At 57.2% G+C, this 17,995-nt stretch overlaps 1 protein-coding gene and 1 long non-coding RNA gene across 7 annotated transcripts in view; one reads left to right on the top strand and one right to left on the bottom strand.

Moving 5' to 3' along the window:
- The first annotated feature begins 4,605 nt into the window (after nt 1-4,605).
- Nucleotides 4,606-17,995, top strand: part of TNRC18 (trinucleotide repeat containing 18) — a 75,304-nt gene continuing 61,914 nt past the window's right edge. For 3 of the 6 annotated variants that reach the window (XM_053656970.1, XM_053656971.1, XM_053656966.1), the window contains exons 1-2: nt 4,606-4,981; nt 6,839-7,271. In XM_053656970.1, coding sequence (XP_053512945.1) covers nt 7,085-7,271 — 187 coding nt within the window. In that variant the 5' untranslated portion in view covers nt 4,606-4,981; nt 6,839-7,084. The other 3 variants (XM_053656968.1, XM_053656967.1, XM_053656969.1) reach the window with 3 other exon arrangements.
- Nucleotides 5,199-6,332, bottom strand: LOC119041516 (uncharacterized). Its single transcript, XR_005081058.2, has 3 exons — nt 5,985-6,332; nt 5,684-5,864; nt 5,199-5,480 (listed from the first exon to the last, which is right to left on the bottom strand). It is a non-coding gene; the product is annotated as an uncharacterized LOC119041516 (long non-coding RNA).

The following is a 17,995-nucleotide window of genomic DNA, read 5'->3' as shown; positions in this document are numbered from 1 at the left end:
CCGAGCCTTCGTAGGAGTAAGTGCCCTGGCCGGGCGCGATTTGCTGAGGCCCGGGCCACCACGAGGTCTGGCGACTGCGGGGATAGATGTGGCGGCACCAAGCCAGCAGCCGTTATCTCCCTTTGGCGAAAACGGAAGCTCCTGGCTTGGCGTCCCGGGCGTACCGGGGTCCTGCTCTACCAGTTACGGCCTGGGGGTCCCCCGAGGCTGCGAGGGGAAATAAGCCGGAGCAGCCGGGAAGCACAGGGAAGGAGGGCCCGTACGGAGATTTATGGCCACAGCCAGCCCCCTGCGCACCGAGCGCGTCTCCGTCTCCGTCCTTTGCACGCGGAGCAGTGGAGAGGAAGACCCGACCCGGGCCAGGGAAAAAGCCAGGGCCGGAGGCGGAGCCAGGAGGCGCCGGGATCCGCAGGGCCCGGCCTGGAGCTTCAGCCTCAGCTCTGTCCGCCCCGAGCCCTGGTCCCGGCTGCGAGCGGGGCTCTGGCGCCGAGTCCCTGGTGTTCCTGGCGAGCGGGGCTGCTCTCAGCAGGGCTGGCCGAACCTTTGCTGGGCTCCGAATCGCGGCTGGGCCAGTGGCAGCACGGAGATAGCACTGCTTTTCCGGGCGGGGCCTCTCCGGGTTTTAGCGGCGTCCGGGCCAGGAGCTCCCAGGTTGCTGGACCTGGGACTCGGACACTGGAGCTTAAAAGACCCGGCCAGATCCTCCCAAGCGGGCAGGAGAGGTCGGCGACCGCCCAGGCTCCTTTACCGACAGCCTCACAGAGCGCGGGGGCTTACGTCCCCACTGGGAAGGCCGTTTGGGGCGAAGAGTGGTGGTGGCTGGATGTCCTCACCTAAAAAACGATGCTTTTCCCCCCCTTTGGGGAAGGGGTACGGGGAGAGACGTGTCCACGCGGCCAGCAGCCCCGGGGTTCCGGAAAGCGCCGGGTTTGGCCCTGAATTGGGGGGGGGGCTGAGCCGGAGGACAAAAGCACGGCCCACGAGAGCTGGGCTCAAGGTTGGCTTGTCCTTTAGTTTTAAAACAAAGGGGAAGCATTTTGTCGGTTGGGTCGCCACAGAGCCAGAGCCGGTGACCTGGGAACACACAAAAGGCTTCGCTTCCAGAAGCCCACGCTGGCCGTGGACAAGGGCACAGGCCTGGGCGAATTCTGCGGGAACTGAGGTCTGAGGTTTCGAGGTCCCACCCTCCAGCCGATTTTCCGCTCAGTCAGTACAAAACACACACACACACACACACACACACACACACACACACACACACACACACACACACACACACACACACACACACACACACACACACACACACACACACACACACACACACTACGTCAACACCCCTTTTGGCCTCGGCTCCCGCCGGGAAGACAGAAGAATGTGGGGGGAGGGGGCGGAAGATGGCGGCCAAACTGCGGGCTGCGCGGCTGTCACCCGCTCCCGGCAGGCCGCCCAGGCCTGTTTCTACATGTCAGTGTGGCCCACCAGTGCGAGGAAGGCGTCAGCCCAGAACTGGGAGGCCGGTGAGGGGTGCTCCAGAGCCCCCCTTCACGCGGCGAGGGTTTTCGCAGAAGGCCGGGCAGCTCCCATCTCTCAGCCTGGGAATCCGTCCCTCGCCCTAAGATGGCTCCCAGCCGCTGTTTATCCAGCGACTGCGGGGGACACCAGGGTGTGGGGCTGCGGAGGGGGCGAAGATCAGGGCGCGCACAGGACTGCCGGGTCGGGCGGCTCCTCCGCGCTGTCCCCACACACGCTGCAGCTCGACCTGGCGTGGCCAGGACCTGTCCTATCGTCCTGCCCCGCGGAGCTGCCACCTCCGCTGGCCCAAGCCCCACGCCGGAGCCGATTCCGCCCGTGCGGGTGTAAGTGTGTGCAGGGAGGGCGGTGCAATGGGGCTGGGGCCACAAAGGCCCGGGAAGAAGAGGCTGGAGGATAGGGCCTTGACGTCCGGAGCGGGGAACCGCGGCCCTAATGAAATGCAGGCTCGGTTCATCCCGCCGACTAGGCACACCCTTGGAAAATGCAAACGCCATTGGCAAATCCAGGGCAAACAGACAGAATTTTTATTAGCAACTAAATGATTTATGGCACACATACCCGGCCGTCACAATTACGGCGTCTTGGAGCATCCAGGAGTGAAAACATTAAACATTTATAAAAATAGGCTTTTGTTATTTTCCACCCTGCAAGCCCTTTGTATTCTCCAATCCCGCTCTCTCAACATACTTTTTTTTTTAGGTATATTAAAATAAAAACATTCCAGATCTAGGGCGGGGATATGGGATGGGGGGGGGATCAGGGTCTGGGCTCCGAATACTGGAGGGCAACCAGGGGATTGGGAAGCAACCGGGACTCAGGCGAGGGAGGGTTTACTAGGAAACCAAAAAGGCCTCTGCATAGGACTTGAGGATGGTCGGCGCCCACTAAGACTGCGCCCCCACGCACGGCCCCTTCCCAAGCCTTGGCTTCCAGCGGCTCGACTGTGTTTATTTTATTTCTGCAGTCATCCCCCTCCCCCAAGGAACACAGACACAATACCTCCTTTCTTTTAACCCCCCTCTCCTCTCCGTCTTTGCTCCTGCCTGTCCGGGGCTGCAAGGGGAGCCTCCCGCTGCCCGGGCCGCCACAGAGACCTGTGCGCCCTGCTCCAAACGCGGCCACCGTCGCTTGTTCCCCTCGGATCCGGCTATTTTCGTTCCTTTCTTTCCTTCTCACTCCTCCCTCCTCCCCGCAGAGCTCCGGCTTCCAAAAGAGGGCAGCCTAGAAACCAGCGCTGGAAGCTTTAGGAAGGGCAACTTGAAACTGTCCTCAAGAGGCTGAACTTTTTTTTCCCCTCAAATTTATACTGGAATTAAATTAGACACCCCAGTTTGCTCTCGAACCTTAACCCCTCTTTTTTTTTTTTTTTTTGCTAAAAATGGTTTAAAGAAAATAGAACAAACGGGCGCTAACTAGCTTATTTTACCCCCTCCAGGAAAGTTGCCTTAAAAATAGATTTTAAAAAATGAAGCTAGCTGTGTGAAAACGCTGAGTCCGCAGCGCGGGGGCTAAAGAGCGGGCTCCTCTTGTTTTAATTAAAATCCAATCACCACGGTGGCTCTCCGAGGCAGGATCGGCAAGGATTTCTGCCCTTCCAAGCTTCCTTTTCAGGGTACGTAATGCCCAGCCTGTCAAGCTGCGGAGAGGGTGCGGGGCCCCCAGGGCGGCCCCTAGGACCGCGTCCTCTCCCCTAGCGCCCGCAGCCAAGTAGGTTGCCGCGGGCAGCTCCCGGCGACTCAACCCCGAGAGAATTTTGCTGAAAGCGCAAAATAAAAGTACAAAGTCTGGGGGATTGAGTCTCCCCTCCCCCTCCGGCCACCGCGGCCAGCCAAGCACTTTTTGGGCTTGGCTGCTGCAGTCTCTGAGCTCAACAGTTTTTTTTTCCCCCGGTCTCGCCCTCCCTGGAGGGGGCGCGGCGGATGGAAGGCTAGAGAGGCCCCCAGCCAAGAGGTTTTTAATATTACACTTTAATAGGTTTCAGAAAGCCCCGTGGAGAAATGCTAATAGGCTGAAATGTCAGAATCGAGAGGGAGTTAGTTCGCACTCAGCCGATCCAATCCTTTTTTCTGCTCTGATTTTTTTTTGTGGGGGGGAAGGGAAGGGGTGGGGAGTGCCCACGCCGAGAGACTTTGGGGAGGGGCGCGCGGTGCAAAGAGCCGCAGCCCTAGCTGGGGCCTTGGGGGCAGCGCGCCCCGGCTCGCGTTTCTATAGGAACCCCTTTTAGAAGATTAGAGACTCACCCGCTGCCGGCCGCCGCGGCCTCTCCAAAATATTAATCAGTAACCATCTGACACCGCATTTCAGGGAGGGACCCGCAGGCCTGGGCTAGGAAAACGGCCTTCTCGCCAGCCCATCCTACCCAACCGCGCTGCTGGGGGACAGGGAATGAATCGCTGCTTTGTTTTAAAAGGGGGGGGGAGGGAAAGGCAGCTCTAGTCCGTTTTGGCGTCGCCAACGCGCGTTCTAGAAGGCGCGCCCCAGGGGAGGTGGGGGGCCGGGGCCCAGGCGCGGGGTGCAGCCGGCCGAGCCCCAGGCCCTTCCCGGCTCACTCGGCTTGTCACCTCCTTCTGCGAGCAGGAAGCTGACAGGCGGCCCATTAAACCGCGCCTTGCAAAGCTCAGGATTGCGGCGACAACCATCTTCCTCTATTTTGATCACTAAGCCCAGACGCTGGGGGAGGGGGGAGGAAAAGGCAGGAGGAGGAGGAGAAAGGGGGGGTGTCCGAGTTGGTGGAGGGGGAGGGCTGCCTAGAAACGGCTCGGAAAAATTCTCACCACCAGTTTTGATCATTCAGCCCCGCCGAGGGGAGCCTGGAAACTGCTGGAGCCCTTTGGTCCGTAATTGGTTTTATAGGAATGGCTGAGGGCCAAGGTGTTTACATGCGCGTGACTGGCGGCGCGCGCGGCCAATGGGTGGCGGCCGGGGGCCGGCCTGGGGGGGGGAGAGGCGGACCCCGGGGAACAATGCGTGTTTCTTCCGCGAAGAGTGCTCCCCTCCCCCAGCCGCCCCTCCCCCCGCTGGATTTTTTTTTTTTTTTTTTTTTTTTTTTTTAGATCCAGTGAGAGGAACTTGAAAGGGGGGTTGTGTAATGTACCTTTTCCAATCCCGGGCTGTATATGGAGATTTGGGATTCTTTAAACCGGCGCTACCTGGATTTTATTAAAAAGCGGGGAGCTCGGCGGGAGGAAAGCTGGCTTTTCCGGGGGCTGCGGGAGCCGGGCCGCGGGAGGGCGGAGGAGTTGGCGCGCCGAGAGCTCGGCCCGGGGAGCGGTTTTCAACCAAAAAAAGGAAAGGCGGGCAAAAAGTGTGAAGAGGCTGCGGGTGGCGGAGGGGCGCAGCGACCGCGGGATGGCGGGCAGCACGGGCGCGTAGCCGCGCCGGGAGCCGGGGCCGCCACCGGAGTCACCGTCGCCAGAGTCCGGAGCCCGGAGCCCCGCCGCGCCAGGTACGCCGCCGGGTTGCCCGCCCGTCTCTGGCCGGGCGCGACGGTCTCCAAACTTCTTCAGCGGGTCCTCCACCCTCCTCACCCTCGGGGTGTGCCGAGGGGATCCCTGCAGCTTTCTTGTCCTGGAGAATGGAATCGGGGGCCAGGGCCGGTGAGGCGGGGGCGCGCAGGGAGGGGAGAGGGAGAGCCGCTCTTTCCCCCGGCTCTCACTTGAGCCCGCAGCCCAGCTCCTGCCCGCCCAGCCTGGCCCCGGGGCATCGGTTCTTTCTCGGTTCCCTGTAGGCGGCGGGGGAGCCCGAACGCCGAGACGTTTTCGATTATGGGCTGTTTTTAATTAAAAGCCGGAATTCAGCCATTTTAACTATATTTAAGAGGGGGAGAAAGTAGGGAGAACGCAGCGGAGCTCGCAGATGGCCGAGCCAGCTTCTCTGCCAGAGCGAGGGTGTCCTGGGGGCTCCACCTCGACTTCCCCAAAGTGGGGCATGACCTGAAGTGCTGCCTTTTGAAAGAGAGATACACAAGGACGTTTTTTAAAAATCACGGGAAGCTCATCGCCTTAAGACATCTATCTTAGGATGTGGCGATCTTAGATTTTTCCAAAGTAAATGCGGATCTGGTAACCAGAGCCTGATGGGAGAGAGTGAGGGAGGGAGGAAGGGAGTAAGGGGGTGGTTGTAACCAAAATAGGGTTAAAATGATCACCTTTAGCAAAGTTGTGGAGGAAGGCTGGAGAGGAAAGCCGGGGGGTGGGGTGGGAGCTGGTGGCCAAGGGGTCAGCAGCTCGCGGCGCGGGGCATTGGGCGGGCACCCGGGAATCGGTGGCTTTGGCGTGATCGGCAGCTCTAGGAGTGCCCCGGCCTCCCGGAATCAGGAATCCAAGCTGCTGCGGGCAGAGAACGAGGACCGGGTTGGCTCCAAGACCCCCCTCCCGCCCCCGAGGGAATCGGCAACCGACAAATCTTTTAAACAAACAGCTTTAAACTGGAACTACAGAGGGATTTACCCAGCGCTGGGGGAGGCGCCCCTCGGTGTGAAGGTTTTCTTTGTAGGTTATTTTGGGGTTGGGGGAAGCTAGGGTAGGAGCCAGATTCTTGAGCCCCTTCCGTCCTCCGAAGCCCCCCAAATCCCCGGCTCCAGGCCACGTCTTTGGGCCGCAGGATTCCCAGGCCAGGGCGTTGGAAAATGAAACCAAAGCTTGTTTGGAAGGATTCTTTTCAGTCCTCAGGCGAGAATGCCACGTCTCCGGTCCTCGGACTCAGACTGGGCGACTCACAGTGCCCCGAGGGGGGCGGCGAAGCCCTTTAAAAATACAAACCCGCTTTGCACCCTCTCTCCCGAAAAATCCACAAGTTCGGCGCCTCAGAACGAACTGAGGGAAACTAAACTAAAAAAAGGAAGGCGAGGGCCCCCAAAGGTTAAATATTAAACTTTCCTGATCATATAGTGACAGGGCTGCTCTTGGAAAGGTTTCACGGTTTGAAACCCCAGAGCGTGTGACGCCCAGGAATCAAACACTCTTCGGAGGTTTGTATTTTCGCGGTCCGGGCGCCTCCGAGGGCCTTCCCCACACTCGGGAGGCCCGGTGAACCGCCGAGGCAGAGGCGGGCTGGGCACAGCGCGCCACCGGTCGCTTTCCGAGTCGCGGCCCCGGGAGCCTGAAGCCGTCAGTGGAAGGAGTATGGATTTTTGCATTTTATGGAAAAGGGACTACTCCCGATTTTATTTCTGGCCACCAGACCTGCAGCTCCCAATCCCGAACGGCAAAACGACTTTCTGAAACTTGTTTATTTTTTTTCTTCCCCTTTTTTCTTTTCTCCCTTCTGTTTCTTCCGCGGCGCGTCTCCTCTCTCTCGCAAGACGCCGAGTGCGCCGCCTCGCGCAGCTCCGCCTGGCCGCCCGGAGGAGCCCCACCGCCCGCAGCCTGTGCGCCCGGGGCCGCGGGCCCGCCGCCGAGCGCAAGCCCCGCTGGCCGCCGCCGCCATGCATGCCGTGGAGCCCCCGCCGCCCGAGGACTCTGGGACTACGCCGAGGCCGAACTTTTAGGTTCTGCTGAGCGAGGCCCACGGGCCGGGTCGGGGGCTGGCCGTGGCACTCCCGCGGAGGATGGATGGCCGAGACTTCGGGCCTCCGCGGTCCGTGCACGGCCCCCCGCCGCCGCTGCTGTCCGGCTTGGCGATGGACAGCCATCGCGTGGGCGCGGCCACGACAGGACGCCTGCCTGCTTCGGGCTTGCCGGGCCCGCTGCCGCCCGGGAAGTACATGGCGGGCCTCAATCTCCACCCGCACCCGGGTAAGTGCCCCTGCGCCCTGGTCGCCCCCGCTTGTACCCCCGGGATCTGGGGGAGGGATGCCAGGGAAGTACTATAGGGCCTGTTCTCGGGCGTTTGCGACGGGGGTGCGGCACTATCCTCTCTCCCGGCGGATTCATGGGGTTGCGGGCCGTTTCAGCTTCCGAGGTGGGGAGACCCTGGAACTGGGGCGAGGCAATCCGGGAGGCGCCGGTGTAGGGGTGGAGGTAGGCTCCGCTGCCTCCTCCGGCGCATGGGGTTCTCCCAAGGCGCATTTCTCTGCCGCAATTGGAGTCACCGGGGATGAGCCCAACTCCCGAATCCCTGCGGCTGAGGCTGGGCTGGAGTTTTCAAAATCTGGGCGAGAAAAGCACAAACCAGCCCCACACCCTTTGAAACATCTGTTCCCAGAGCTCGACTCTATTTCTTGGCAAGCAAGCGCCCTTGCCGGCGCCTGTGGGCCCCGGGTTCGGTTTCTAGCCTTCCACTTCTGCCGCGCGGGGTCTCCGGCCAGCCGTGAGCGCCCGAGTGTTCCGGGGGGACGGGAAACCCAGCCCTGGGACCTTGGCCTGCGGCGGGTGGGCAGCGGTCCTCGGGAGACCTCTCCAGAAGGAGAACGGCAGTCCTGGGACCCCCACACCCTGGTAGGAGAGCAGCGACTCCGGCCCCGGGGACCCTTAGTACTCCGGCGGGAGGGAAGGCGCGCGGCGGGCACGCAGAAACTGGGCCGCTGCCACCCCAAAGCTGAGGGAAGGAAGCGCTACGGGAGCGAATCCGGCCAGGCTAGAGCGGCGGGGAGGAAAATCTTGACTCTGTCATTAGTCATAGAAGGAGGTGGCCGACAAGGCTCGGCCGCTTTCGCCATTTCCCGAGAGGGGCTGCCCAAGCTCCGTGAGGACGGCGCCGGGGAGGAGGAAGGTCGCCCCGGCGGCCGCGGCCGCTCCAGTGGGGCGCAGTGGGAAGGCAGTTGCGGGCCCCTCCAAGACCTGCGGCGGACCTCTGCACCAGACGGGGTCCCTCCTCCCGGCTGCCTCCGCCCTCTGTGTCCGGCGTCCCACACTTCGACTTTTGGAGAATTCACCTCTCCTACTCCGAAATGTAGTCTAGGGTGCTTGTGACTTCTTGGGGAGCCCCCGACGCTCTTCTTGGCCTTGGGGTCTTGGAGGGGACGCCTTCGGTCGCTGCGCCGCCTGGGCCCTGCCCCACTGACCCTGCCGCTCCGTCGCGCTCGCCGTTTTTGCCTATCTCTTCGGGTTTCCTCCTGTAACTTTTCAGGAACCGGAGTCCCGAGACACGGCGGGACAAAGGACCTTTGTGAGGCGCCGGGCGGGGGAGGGGCGGCGCGGGGGCCAGGAGCGCGGAGATCCCAGCCGGCGGGGTGCGAGGACCAGGTCGCAGCGCCGGGGAGAGTGTCCCTGGAGAGTGGGGGGCTGCATTCCGCCCCTGAGGGCCGCGAGGAGGACAACGGAAGGGACCCCCCCCCGGGAGGATGGGTTGGGGGCGGCCTTGGGGTACAAAAGGCCGCTGGAGCCGTCCCCTTTTGTGTGCCCACAGAGGCGGCAATAATTTTTGTTTGCGTGTCGTTCGAACTCATCCGGTCTCCGGGCCTGCCTGGGGTGGTAGCATGGGGTCGGAGGCCTGGGAACCTGGCCGGGTCTCCCCCCCCCCGCAGGGCCCTCGCTCGCCTTCCGAAAGTCAGGGTTAGAGAGGGCGCTGCGGCCTCCGAGTCTCGGGTCTGGCTGCGGCGGACACAGGCCAAGCGCCTTCATCCGAAGCAGTGAAAACAGCCACTACTCCAGTGGCGCCCGGCCTAACCGGGGCGGCCCGACGCCCATTAGGTGGATGGGGAGGCTGAGGCGGGAGAGGGGAAGCGACCTGGGGCAGGCGGGCAGGATCGGGGAACCAGTGGGAGGCGGCCGCAGAGGCCTGTCTCGCGCCTCCGCGTCCGGCGCTGCCGGACTTCTGCGTGCTCAGCGGCTGAGGTCACGGAGGAAACAGCAGGCGGCTTAGGAATCGCCGCCCGGGAAGGGAAGGGCCAGAGCCATTCCTGGGGCCGGACTCCCCTGGAAGGGAAAGATAGGGGGCTTGCCGCCCCCACGTGGAACGGCCTCGTGGAGACTTCGGACCCCAGGCCGACCAGGCTCAGAACAGAGTCCTGTGCTAATCCCCTGAGCTGGGGAGCTGCCCTCCCCCCCCCCCACACACACTGCTTGGGTGGGGCCCGGTTTACAAATTCCTCTGCTCAGCTCCCCTCCCCCTTTTTTTATGGGGTGCAGGTGTTAAATTTTCCCTTTCAACACCCTTGCCTTCTTGGCTGTCAGCCTCTTAGGTCAGGCCAGCTTTATCAGCTCCATCTTTGTTTATTTTTGCACTGGGAAGACCAGAGAGGCTAAGCCATTTGCCCTGAGTCCCACAGCAAGGCAGAGGCTACCCTTGTCACCTCCGACTCCAATCCACTCCGGACTCCCGCCTAGGTGGGGTCCTAGTGAGGGGAGGAGACGCGGAGCCGGAGGGAGCTGCCTCGGGAGGGCTCACTCTGTGAAGGGCCCCGGGCTGCCCTGGGTGCTGGCACCTTTTCCAGGTGGGTCTGCCTTTGTGAGCGAGGTTCTTGGAAGGAGCTGCCTTCTGCTTCAGGGATCTAGGCCAAAGAACTTGGCTGTGGCCTCTGCAGAAGCAGGGGAGAAACCAAGAATAACTGAGATTCGGGGTGGTTCTTACCTTTCCCGTAACCTTGAGTATGGTTGTGTTTGGGGTCCCTAAATGTTCACAGGTGACATTAAAATGGACAAGTGACAACTACCCGACAGGCTTGCCTCTCTGCTGTGGGGTTGGGAGGCTGGGACATGGTCCTTAGTGGCAGTGAAAGAGCTATTAGCAGAATTTTGTATTTGGACATTGACTCCCCCTGCCCTCACACCCCTGGCTGGGACATGTGGAGGGGGGTGGGAACCAAGGAGCAGGGTGGGAGGCCTTGCACTTTGGACTGGCCCGTGGACAATAGGGGGCCCGCAGCTTTCTCCGAGTCTATCAGCTCCATCTGTGGAATCCAGCCCCACAGCCTTCTGGGATGGATTTGAAAAGGTTAGTCAGTGTGCTGGCTGGCGCGGTGATGTGATCCCAGAGATAAGGGAGATTTGCTGGGTGCTTCCTTCTCTGGCCTGGGGGAGGTTCTGGAATCTGGAAGGCGGCCCCCCCCCCCCCCCCCCCCCCGCCCCGGGCTCCCTGGCTCTCCGAGCCTCCTGGTCTTTAGCACTTTCTCTCCGGACTTGTTCATTTACTCAGTGAACCATTTCCAAGTGCGTCCTGCGTGCCACGCGCTGCTTTCGCCCCAGGGATCCAGCAGGGACAGAAATCTTTGCCCTCGCCGGAGCTCGAGCCCTAGTGTGGGGCAGTTAGTAAACACGGATTAGGGAGGGAAGTCACTTTAAATGGAGATGCAGGCCTTGGCGGCCAGGGAAGGCTGAGGGTCTCTTTTTGCTGCAGCGGTGAGGGGCTGTGAACCTGAGAATGGCTGGTTTGGCGGGGAGGTGTGCTGGGATGGGGAGAGTGGGAGGAGGTTCGGACCTGTAATGAGGTCTTGGAATTTCAAGCTGTGAGGCGAGAGAAGGCAGTGGAGGGTTTTAGGTGGAGAGAGTGACTCAGGTTGAGGGAGTCCCCAGCTTCCAGGCTACGGTACCAGGGCTGTGCCTACCGGTCAGGGCCTGTTAGGAACCAGGCCATACAGCAGGAAGTGAGCTTGAACATGATGCGCTTAAATCACCGCAAGTCTCCCCTGCCCCCCAGGCCCTGCTCCCGTCTGTGGAAAAACTATCTTCCACGGCACTTGTCCCTGGTGCCAGAGAGGTTGGGGATCACTGTCTTACAGAACTAGTCTGGGCTCTTAAAAAAATGTCAGCGGCATGCAGGACTGCAGGAAGGCCAGGAATTGTTCCTGATTACCAGACACGCGCGCGCACACACACACACACACACACAATGTGGCAGCAAATGGCAGTGGAAGGCCCTTGATTGGATCTTGGGTCAGGGGAGAAATGGCCCTAAAGGATATCAGCGGGGCAGTTGGTGAAATTGGAACGTGGACAGTAGACAAGCTGATAGGAGCTAATCAATATCATGCTTCGTGCAGTCGATAACTGTATCACCCTTATGTAAGAGAACGTCCTTGCTGTCAGGCAGGGTGAACCCTGGAGCGTTTTGGGGGAGGGCGTGCGGTCTGCAGCTTGCTCAGGGACTGCCTGAGGGGAGAGAAAGCGGGAGCTGCGGTTCACGTGCTGAGTGGGAGACGGTGGCGCTTTGGACGACATCGAGTCCCACGCAGGGCCAGACAGCAGTTCACAATTGCCAGACCTGGGGAAGGTCCCCCGTGGTACTATTTCAAACTTCTTTCCCAGTTTGAAGTTATTTTCCGTGTGGGTTGCTGGCTGGAGACTGGCTGGTGGTAGACGGGGAGAAGTGGGTGCCTGGAGGCTTTGGGGAGGTGACAGGACGGGAAAGGGAGGCTGCGTGGGGCCAGCGTGTGGGGCTTTGTGGGGGCGGGGCCACTAAGAGATGTGGAGGGGCAGAGGGGGAACACACCCGGAGTTTTGGAAAGCTCTACTTTTGGAGCAGTGGGGAGGGCGGTGACTGGGTGTTCTTGCTTTACAGGTGGCCAGCATGGCGCATGCCCTCGGCTTCTGGCCCAGACCCAACTTGCAGTCTGATCTGATCTGACTCCCACCTGGTCACGTGTGGCCCTGTCTTCCACCCAGGCCCCAGCCCCATCACCGGGGTAACGCCCGCCCTTTACGTCCCAGCCCAGTTTTTGAGAGGCCTGGTGGGAGTCGCTGCCAGCCAACGCAGTCCCCAGGGGCTGCTGGGACTCCTGGCCAGCGGTCAGTATTGGTCCCCAAGGCTAGGGTCCTTAGCATACCAACTGCCCACAGAGGCCTGGCCTCGGACTTTGGGGGAGGTCAGGCCATGATGTGGGAACCATCAAAGCTCCCCACACCTTTGCATCCCCAATGCTTGCACCCACGATTCCCTCCTGAGCTCACGGAAGTGAAGGACCCTCCATCCGAATTCAGAAACCAACTCACTTCACACACGCTCACTAACAGTCCTGCACATTCTGGGCTCTTGTAAGTCAGTTGAAGTTGGTGTCCAGCCGTGTCCCACCCAGCAGTGTTCAGACAAGACAGGGTGGCCTGAAGGCTGAGCGCAGAGTGCTGGGGTTTAGACCTGGCCCCTCCACTTCCTGGCTGTGTGATGGTTCTCTAAAAGCCTCGATGATCTCCTCTGTAAAATGGGCCCACGAGTGGCACTGAATTCATTCGACTGTGAAGTTGGAGTGAGCGAGTGCATGCAGGTGCCTGGCACAGTTGCAGCCGTCTGCAAAAGTGACAGCAGAATTGACCATTGTCATTGCAGTGGTCGTTGACTTTGGACTCAGGAATGCTGTACCTTCGTCCAGACATTGCTGAGGTCCACGGGCATCCTAGACTCCAGGGTTCCTGTGTGTGTGCATGTGTGTGCGTGTGCATGAATGTGTATAGCAGCAGCAACTGTGTTCTAAAAAGGCTTCGATCATGAGTGTTTGGTTCATTGAATTTTCACAATACGTACTCACCCACGTGCCCACCAGCCAGGTCAAGGTCAGGACCTCTCTGGCACCCCTAGGGCTTCCTGGCTTGCTCCCTGGTCACCGCCTACTCCCACCATCATTTCTGTTGCCATTAGATTTGCCTGTTTGAGAACTTCCTGTAGATGGAATCCTATAGCTTGACACAATGTTGTAAGGTTCGCTCACTGGTTGATTTCTTATTGCTGCCCAGCATCTGACCCGATGTTGGGTGGGTGTTTGTGCTCCCATCTGTGGAGGGACACTTACTGAGGCGGTTGGCAGGATTTGCTATAAAGAGAACAGCTCTGAAGGTGGCCTCCCTGGCCACGTAGGTACACTTTTCTGTGGATGCGTTTCTAGTATGTACCTCGGGGAGTTGACCTGTGGTGGCGCCGTTGTGCGCCCTCCCTGCCCCGCCCCCGTGGCTCCCAGGCCTGGACAGTGGGTGATGTCATCAGTTGCTCTAAGTTCTGTTCTCATTGGTGAGCGTGTAGTAGTATCTGAGGGTGTGTGCGTTTTCAAATGTTTTTCCTCATTTATGGTAGTAAGCTTTATCGAGAAGTACTTCGTATACCATAAAACCTACCCATGGAAAACAGTCAGTTCTGTTTTATGCTGAATATAAGCTTTAGAAGGAAAGTCACACATCATTTAAAAAGTCAAGTAGCATGCCCTGGCTGGTGTGGCTCAGTGGGGTGGAGTGTCGTCCAGTAAACCCAAAGGTTATGGGTTTGATTCTTTTGTTTTAAATTTTATTTATTTATCTTTAGAGGGGAAGGGAAGGAGAGAGGGAGTGAAATATCAATGTGTGGTTGCCTCTCCTGTGTTCCCTGCTGGAACCTGGCCCACAACCCAGACATGTGCCCTGACTGGGAATCGAACCATGATTCTCTGGTTCGCAGGCCCACACTCAATCCACTGAGCTGCACCAGCCAGGGCTATGGGTTTGATTCTTGAACAGGGCACGAGCTGGGTTACGGGTTTAGTCCCTGATGTTTCTCTCTCACACTGCCTCCCCCTCCCTTCCCCACTCTCTAAGATCAATAAGCATGTCCTCAAGTGGGGATTAAAAAAAAAAAAAGAAAAAGAAAAGTTAAGTAGCGTTGCAAGAGTTCTAAGGAAAACCAACAGCTTTCTGCCTCGTGTCTTCCCGTTTGGATTCTCTCTTTGTAAACGCCCTTGGCTCTTCCTTTCGGCTTTTTCATCCATATTTCTAAAGACTAACCTGCTTCCACTGCTAGTCCTGTTCCGGCTTTGGGATTTCCTGCTGACTTTTATGGAAGGTGACTATTTTGCACAGACTGAGTCTAAATCATGACTCTCTTTCATTTGCCGTTTGTACCTTGGTTTTCTCATCTGTGAAATGGGGGTAATAACGGTATCTATTTCGTGAGATTATTGGGAGGGCTAAACGGTTATGAAGATGAATCATTTAGAATAGTATCAAATACAATAAGCACTTAGTAAATGTTATTATACCCTCCATGTGTATTTCTTCTCTTCTCTAAATATAGGTGAAATACTGTTTAAACTAGCTTTGTTTTTATGGCTTTAGCTTTGTGAATGTTGTTTACATTGGAGCCAAGAGGTATAAAGTTTATTTATTTCCTGTAGTTAGTAGTTGCCTCTTTTTTTTCCTTTTCATTTGCTTGTTTTTTTTTTTAGTATTTCTCCCTTCTGATTTCTTGGTACACTTTTCATTTGGTCAAATCTATGGAATGAGCTTCTTCCTTCTTCTCTTGGAGATTTATTTCCTGGAATTTTCCACCCTCCTGCTCCGGTCTGGTTTGCCTGGTGCTGGGGCCTGTGACCCTTTGCCTCTGTTGTTTCAGATCCGCTTCCTGATTTCCATGCCTCCCTTCCTCCTGCTTTACGCTTTACTTTTTGCTTTGATGGAGCACACCCTGCAGTGGCTTTCTGTGAAAGTATGCCCGAAATGCCTTTATTCTACCATCACACTGGACTGGCATTTTGGAAATAATTTTGGAAATAATTTTTCCTTGCTGTTTTTTTTTTAAAGATTTTATTTATTTATCTTTAGAGGGGAAGGGAAGGAGAGAGGGAGAGAAACATCAATGTACGGTTGCCCTTCGTGTGTCCCCTGCTGGGACCTGGCCTGCAACCCAGGCATGTGCCCTGACTGGGAATCGAACCGCGAATGTCTGGTTCGCAGGTCCGCGCTCAATCCACTGAGCTACACCAGCCAGGGCTTCCTTGGTGTTTTGAAGTAATTGCAACACTACCTTTTAAATTCCAGTGCAACTTTTTAGGAGCGTTGCTGGTATTGTGACTCTTGATCTTTGGATGCGAACTTTTCTTTTAACTTTTTCCAAATGCTCGAAAGCTTTTGCAACTACGTCATGGTTATGAGCACGGTTATGAGCACGGGCTCTGAAATTCACATCCATGCTCCACACTCATGGGCCAGGAGGCCTCAGACATGTTGCCTAACCCTGTGTACTTTGGTTTCCTCTTTTGTAAAATGAATAATAGCGCTTACTTACCTTTTATGGTTTAGATGAGGGCTAAAGCGTTTATAAGAATGTAAATACCTGGAACACTGCTTGGCGCAAAGCAAGCCTCGTGGATGTTACGATGGTCGTTATTCTTTGATTGCCGGCATTACGAAATTTCACGTTGATGTGCCCCTGCCTTGCTCCGGGCTCTTTCGCGGATGTTCTGTTGGGGTGCTCCGTAAACCAGATCGTTCTGGAAGTAGAGCCTTCCGTCTGAAAACTTTTTGAACTTACTGATAGTTTTGTGAGTGTTCCCTAATTTCCTTCCCAGAATTTTTGCCGTTTTCTCCAGTACTGTCAGCTACAGGCTCTCCCCAACTAATGGCTGGCTTTTGTTCTCTGTCTGGCTGTGCTTCTCCTGCTTTCTAGCTGATGACCTCAACCACGTGTCCTTCCAGCCCTGCAGGTCAGCTTCTAATTAGATGTCAGCTTTTCAGTTTCTAGGAACTGTTTCTTGTACTCTGGACACCTCTCTCTCTTCCCCCCTCCCCCATACCCCTCCCCCTCCCTTCCTTTTTAAAAAAATTCTTTTCTTTTGTAACTTTCACATTATAAATTTCTTTTAAAAATTTTATTTATTTATCTTTAGAAGAGAAGGAGAGAAATATCAGTGTATGGTTGCTTCTGGTGCATCCCCTGCTGGGAACTGGCCTCTGCTGGGAACTGACCCGCATGCAACCCAGGCAGGTGCCCTGACGGGGAATCGAACCTCGATCTTTTGGTTCGCAGGCCTGTGCTCAATCCACTGAGCTACACCAGCCAGGTTTCTTCCTTTTTTTTTTTTACTTTAAAAAATTGTTGTTCAAGTACAGTTTTCTGCCTTTTCCCCTCCCTACCACCCCAGCTCCCTCCCCTACTTGTTGTCCATGTGTCCTTTATAATTGTTCCTGCAAACCCTTCACCTTTTCCCCCTATAAACCCCTCCCCTCTGGTCACTGTCAGCCTATTCTCAATTTTTTTTCTTGTTTTAAAACGTTGACTTCATTGGGGTGACATTGGTGAGTAAAACTACGTGGGTTTCAGTTGTAGAATTCCGTGATACGCCACCTGCATTCTCTGTTTTATTAACAGCCCCCTGTTCTTACTTTGTACATCTGTTCTTTCTCACCGCCTTGAAGATACTCTGTTTCCCCTCCCTGGTGTTCTCTTCTTTTCTGCATTTGCTTATCTTCTTCTCGGTCTCTTTTCTCGCTTGTCTTTCCTGGTGGAGACCCCGCGGGGCTCTGGCGATGGACTCTGTGCTGTCTCTCTCTTTTTTAAAAAATATTTTATTTATTTATTTTGAGAGAGGGGATGGGAAGGAGAAAGAGTGGGAGAGAAACATCAGTGTGTGGTTGCCTCTCCTATGTCCCCCACTGGGGACCTGGCCTGCAACCCAGGCACATGCCCTGACTGGGAATCGAGCCAGCGACCCTTTGCTTCACAGGCCCATGCTCAATCCACTGAGCTATAGCAGCCAGGGCTGTGCTGTCTCTTTAGGTTGAAGAAAAGCACTGACAAGCTGATGGCATTCAGGTCTGGAGGTGGGTCTTTTCTTCCCGACTCAGTCTCCCCAGCTCGCAGGGCTCTGTTTCCTGCCTTCAGGGAGTTTGTCTGTCTGTCTGGTTGGTTGTTTGTAATCCTCATCCAAGGACACACTTCTTCATTTTAGAGGAGAAGGGAGGGCGAGGGAGAGAAACATCGCAGTGACAGAGGAGCATTTGCTGGGGTGTCTCCTATGTGCCCAGATCAGGGACTGAAGCCCCCAGGTCCCAAACCCAAACCTAGGCCTGAGTGCTGACTGGCCATCCAACCCGCCACCCTTTGGTTTATGAGATGTGAGACAATTCACCGACCTGCCGAGCCGTGCCAGCTGGCGCTGCCTGCACAGAGTGGAAACCCAGCCACCTACCTCTCTTCCCAGAGCTGAGTGAGGTTGGAGCTTGGCGCTCACTCCTGAGTTCTGTTGGTCCCACCCCAACCCTGGGAGACAAGGCTTGTGGGGGGCCCTCCACGCACCCCCCTGCCCCTCTCTGCACCCTGGCCTTGAAAAGGGCCGTCTCAGGAATGCCTGGGTGCTGATGGTTCCTTGCCCCCAGCTCAGGTTCGTTTCCCACCGTCCCACCCCTGCAATTCACAGGCCCCTGTGTCCTGGCTTTCCCGCTTGCAAAGTGGTGGGGAGGTAAGTTGTCTCTGTTCCTCTCTGGTCTTCTCTCCTTTTTAAACCCCATTACTGTCATTCTCGTGAGGTTCTGGCTTTTGGGGAAGGATTCGTCTGGTTAGAGGAATCTGCACCCCCTCTCCTGGGGTCACCCCCTCTCCTTCTGGGCGGTGCCTGAGAGGCACCGGCCTTCCCCACTAGGTGCCTGGCCTGGAAGCTGGAGTTCCTGGGAGGCCCGCCCCTCCACCTCAGCCTCTTCCTCCAGGCCCAGATCTCCTTTGTGGGGGTAAAGCAAATCTATGGGGAAATCCTCTGTAATTGCTTTAGAATTGATATGTCTGGGGCCCTGGGGTGGATGCATTTGCATATCACTGTGGCCTTGACCGTCCTGGGGGCTCTGGGGTTCCCGTTACTTAGGTTTGAGGACCCACTTGGTGGGCTGGGCGCTTGGTTGAGGAAAGTCAAAGTGCC

This window comes from Artibeus jamaicensis, unplaced genomic scaffold (assembly GCF_021234435.1).
Source record: "Artibeus jamaicensis isolate MK-2021 breed Jamaican fruit bat unplaced genomic scaffold, CSHL_Jam_final scaffold_3151, whole genome shotgun sequence".
In the NCBI taxonomy this organism is placed as follows: Eukaryota; Metazoa; Chordata; class Mammalia; order Chiroptera; family Phyllostomidae; genus Artibeus; species Artibeus jamaicensis.
This window is presented reverse-complemented; position numbering and strand designations above follow the sequence as displayed.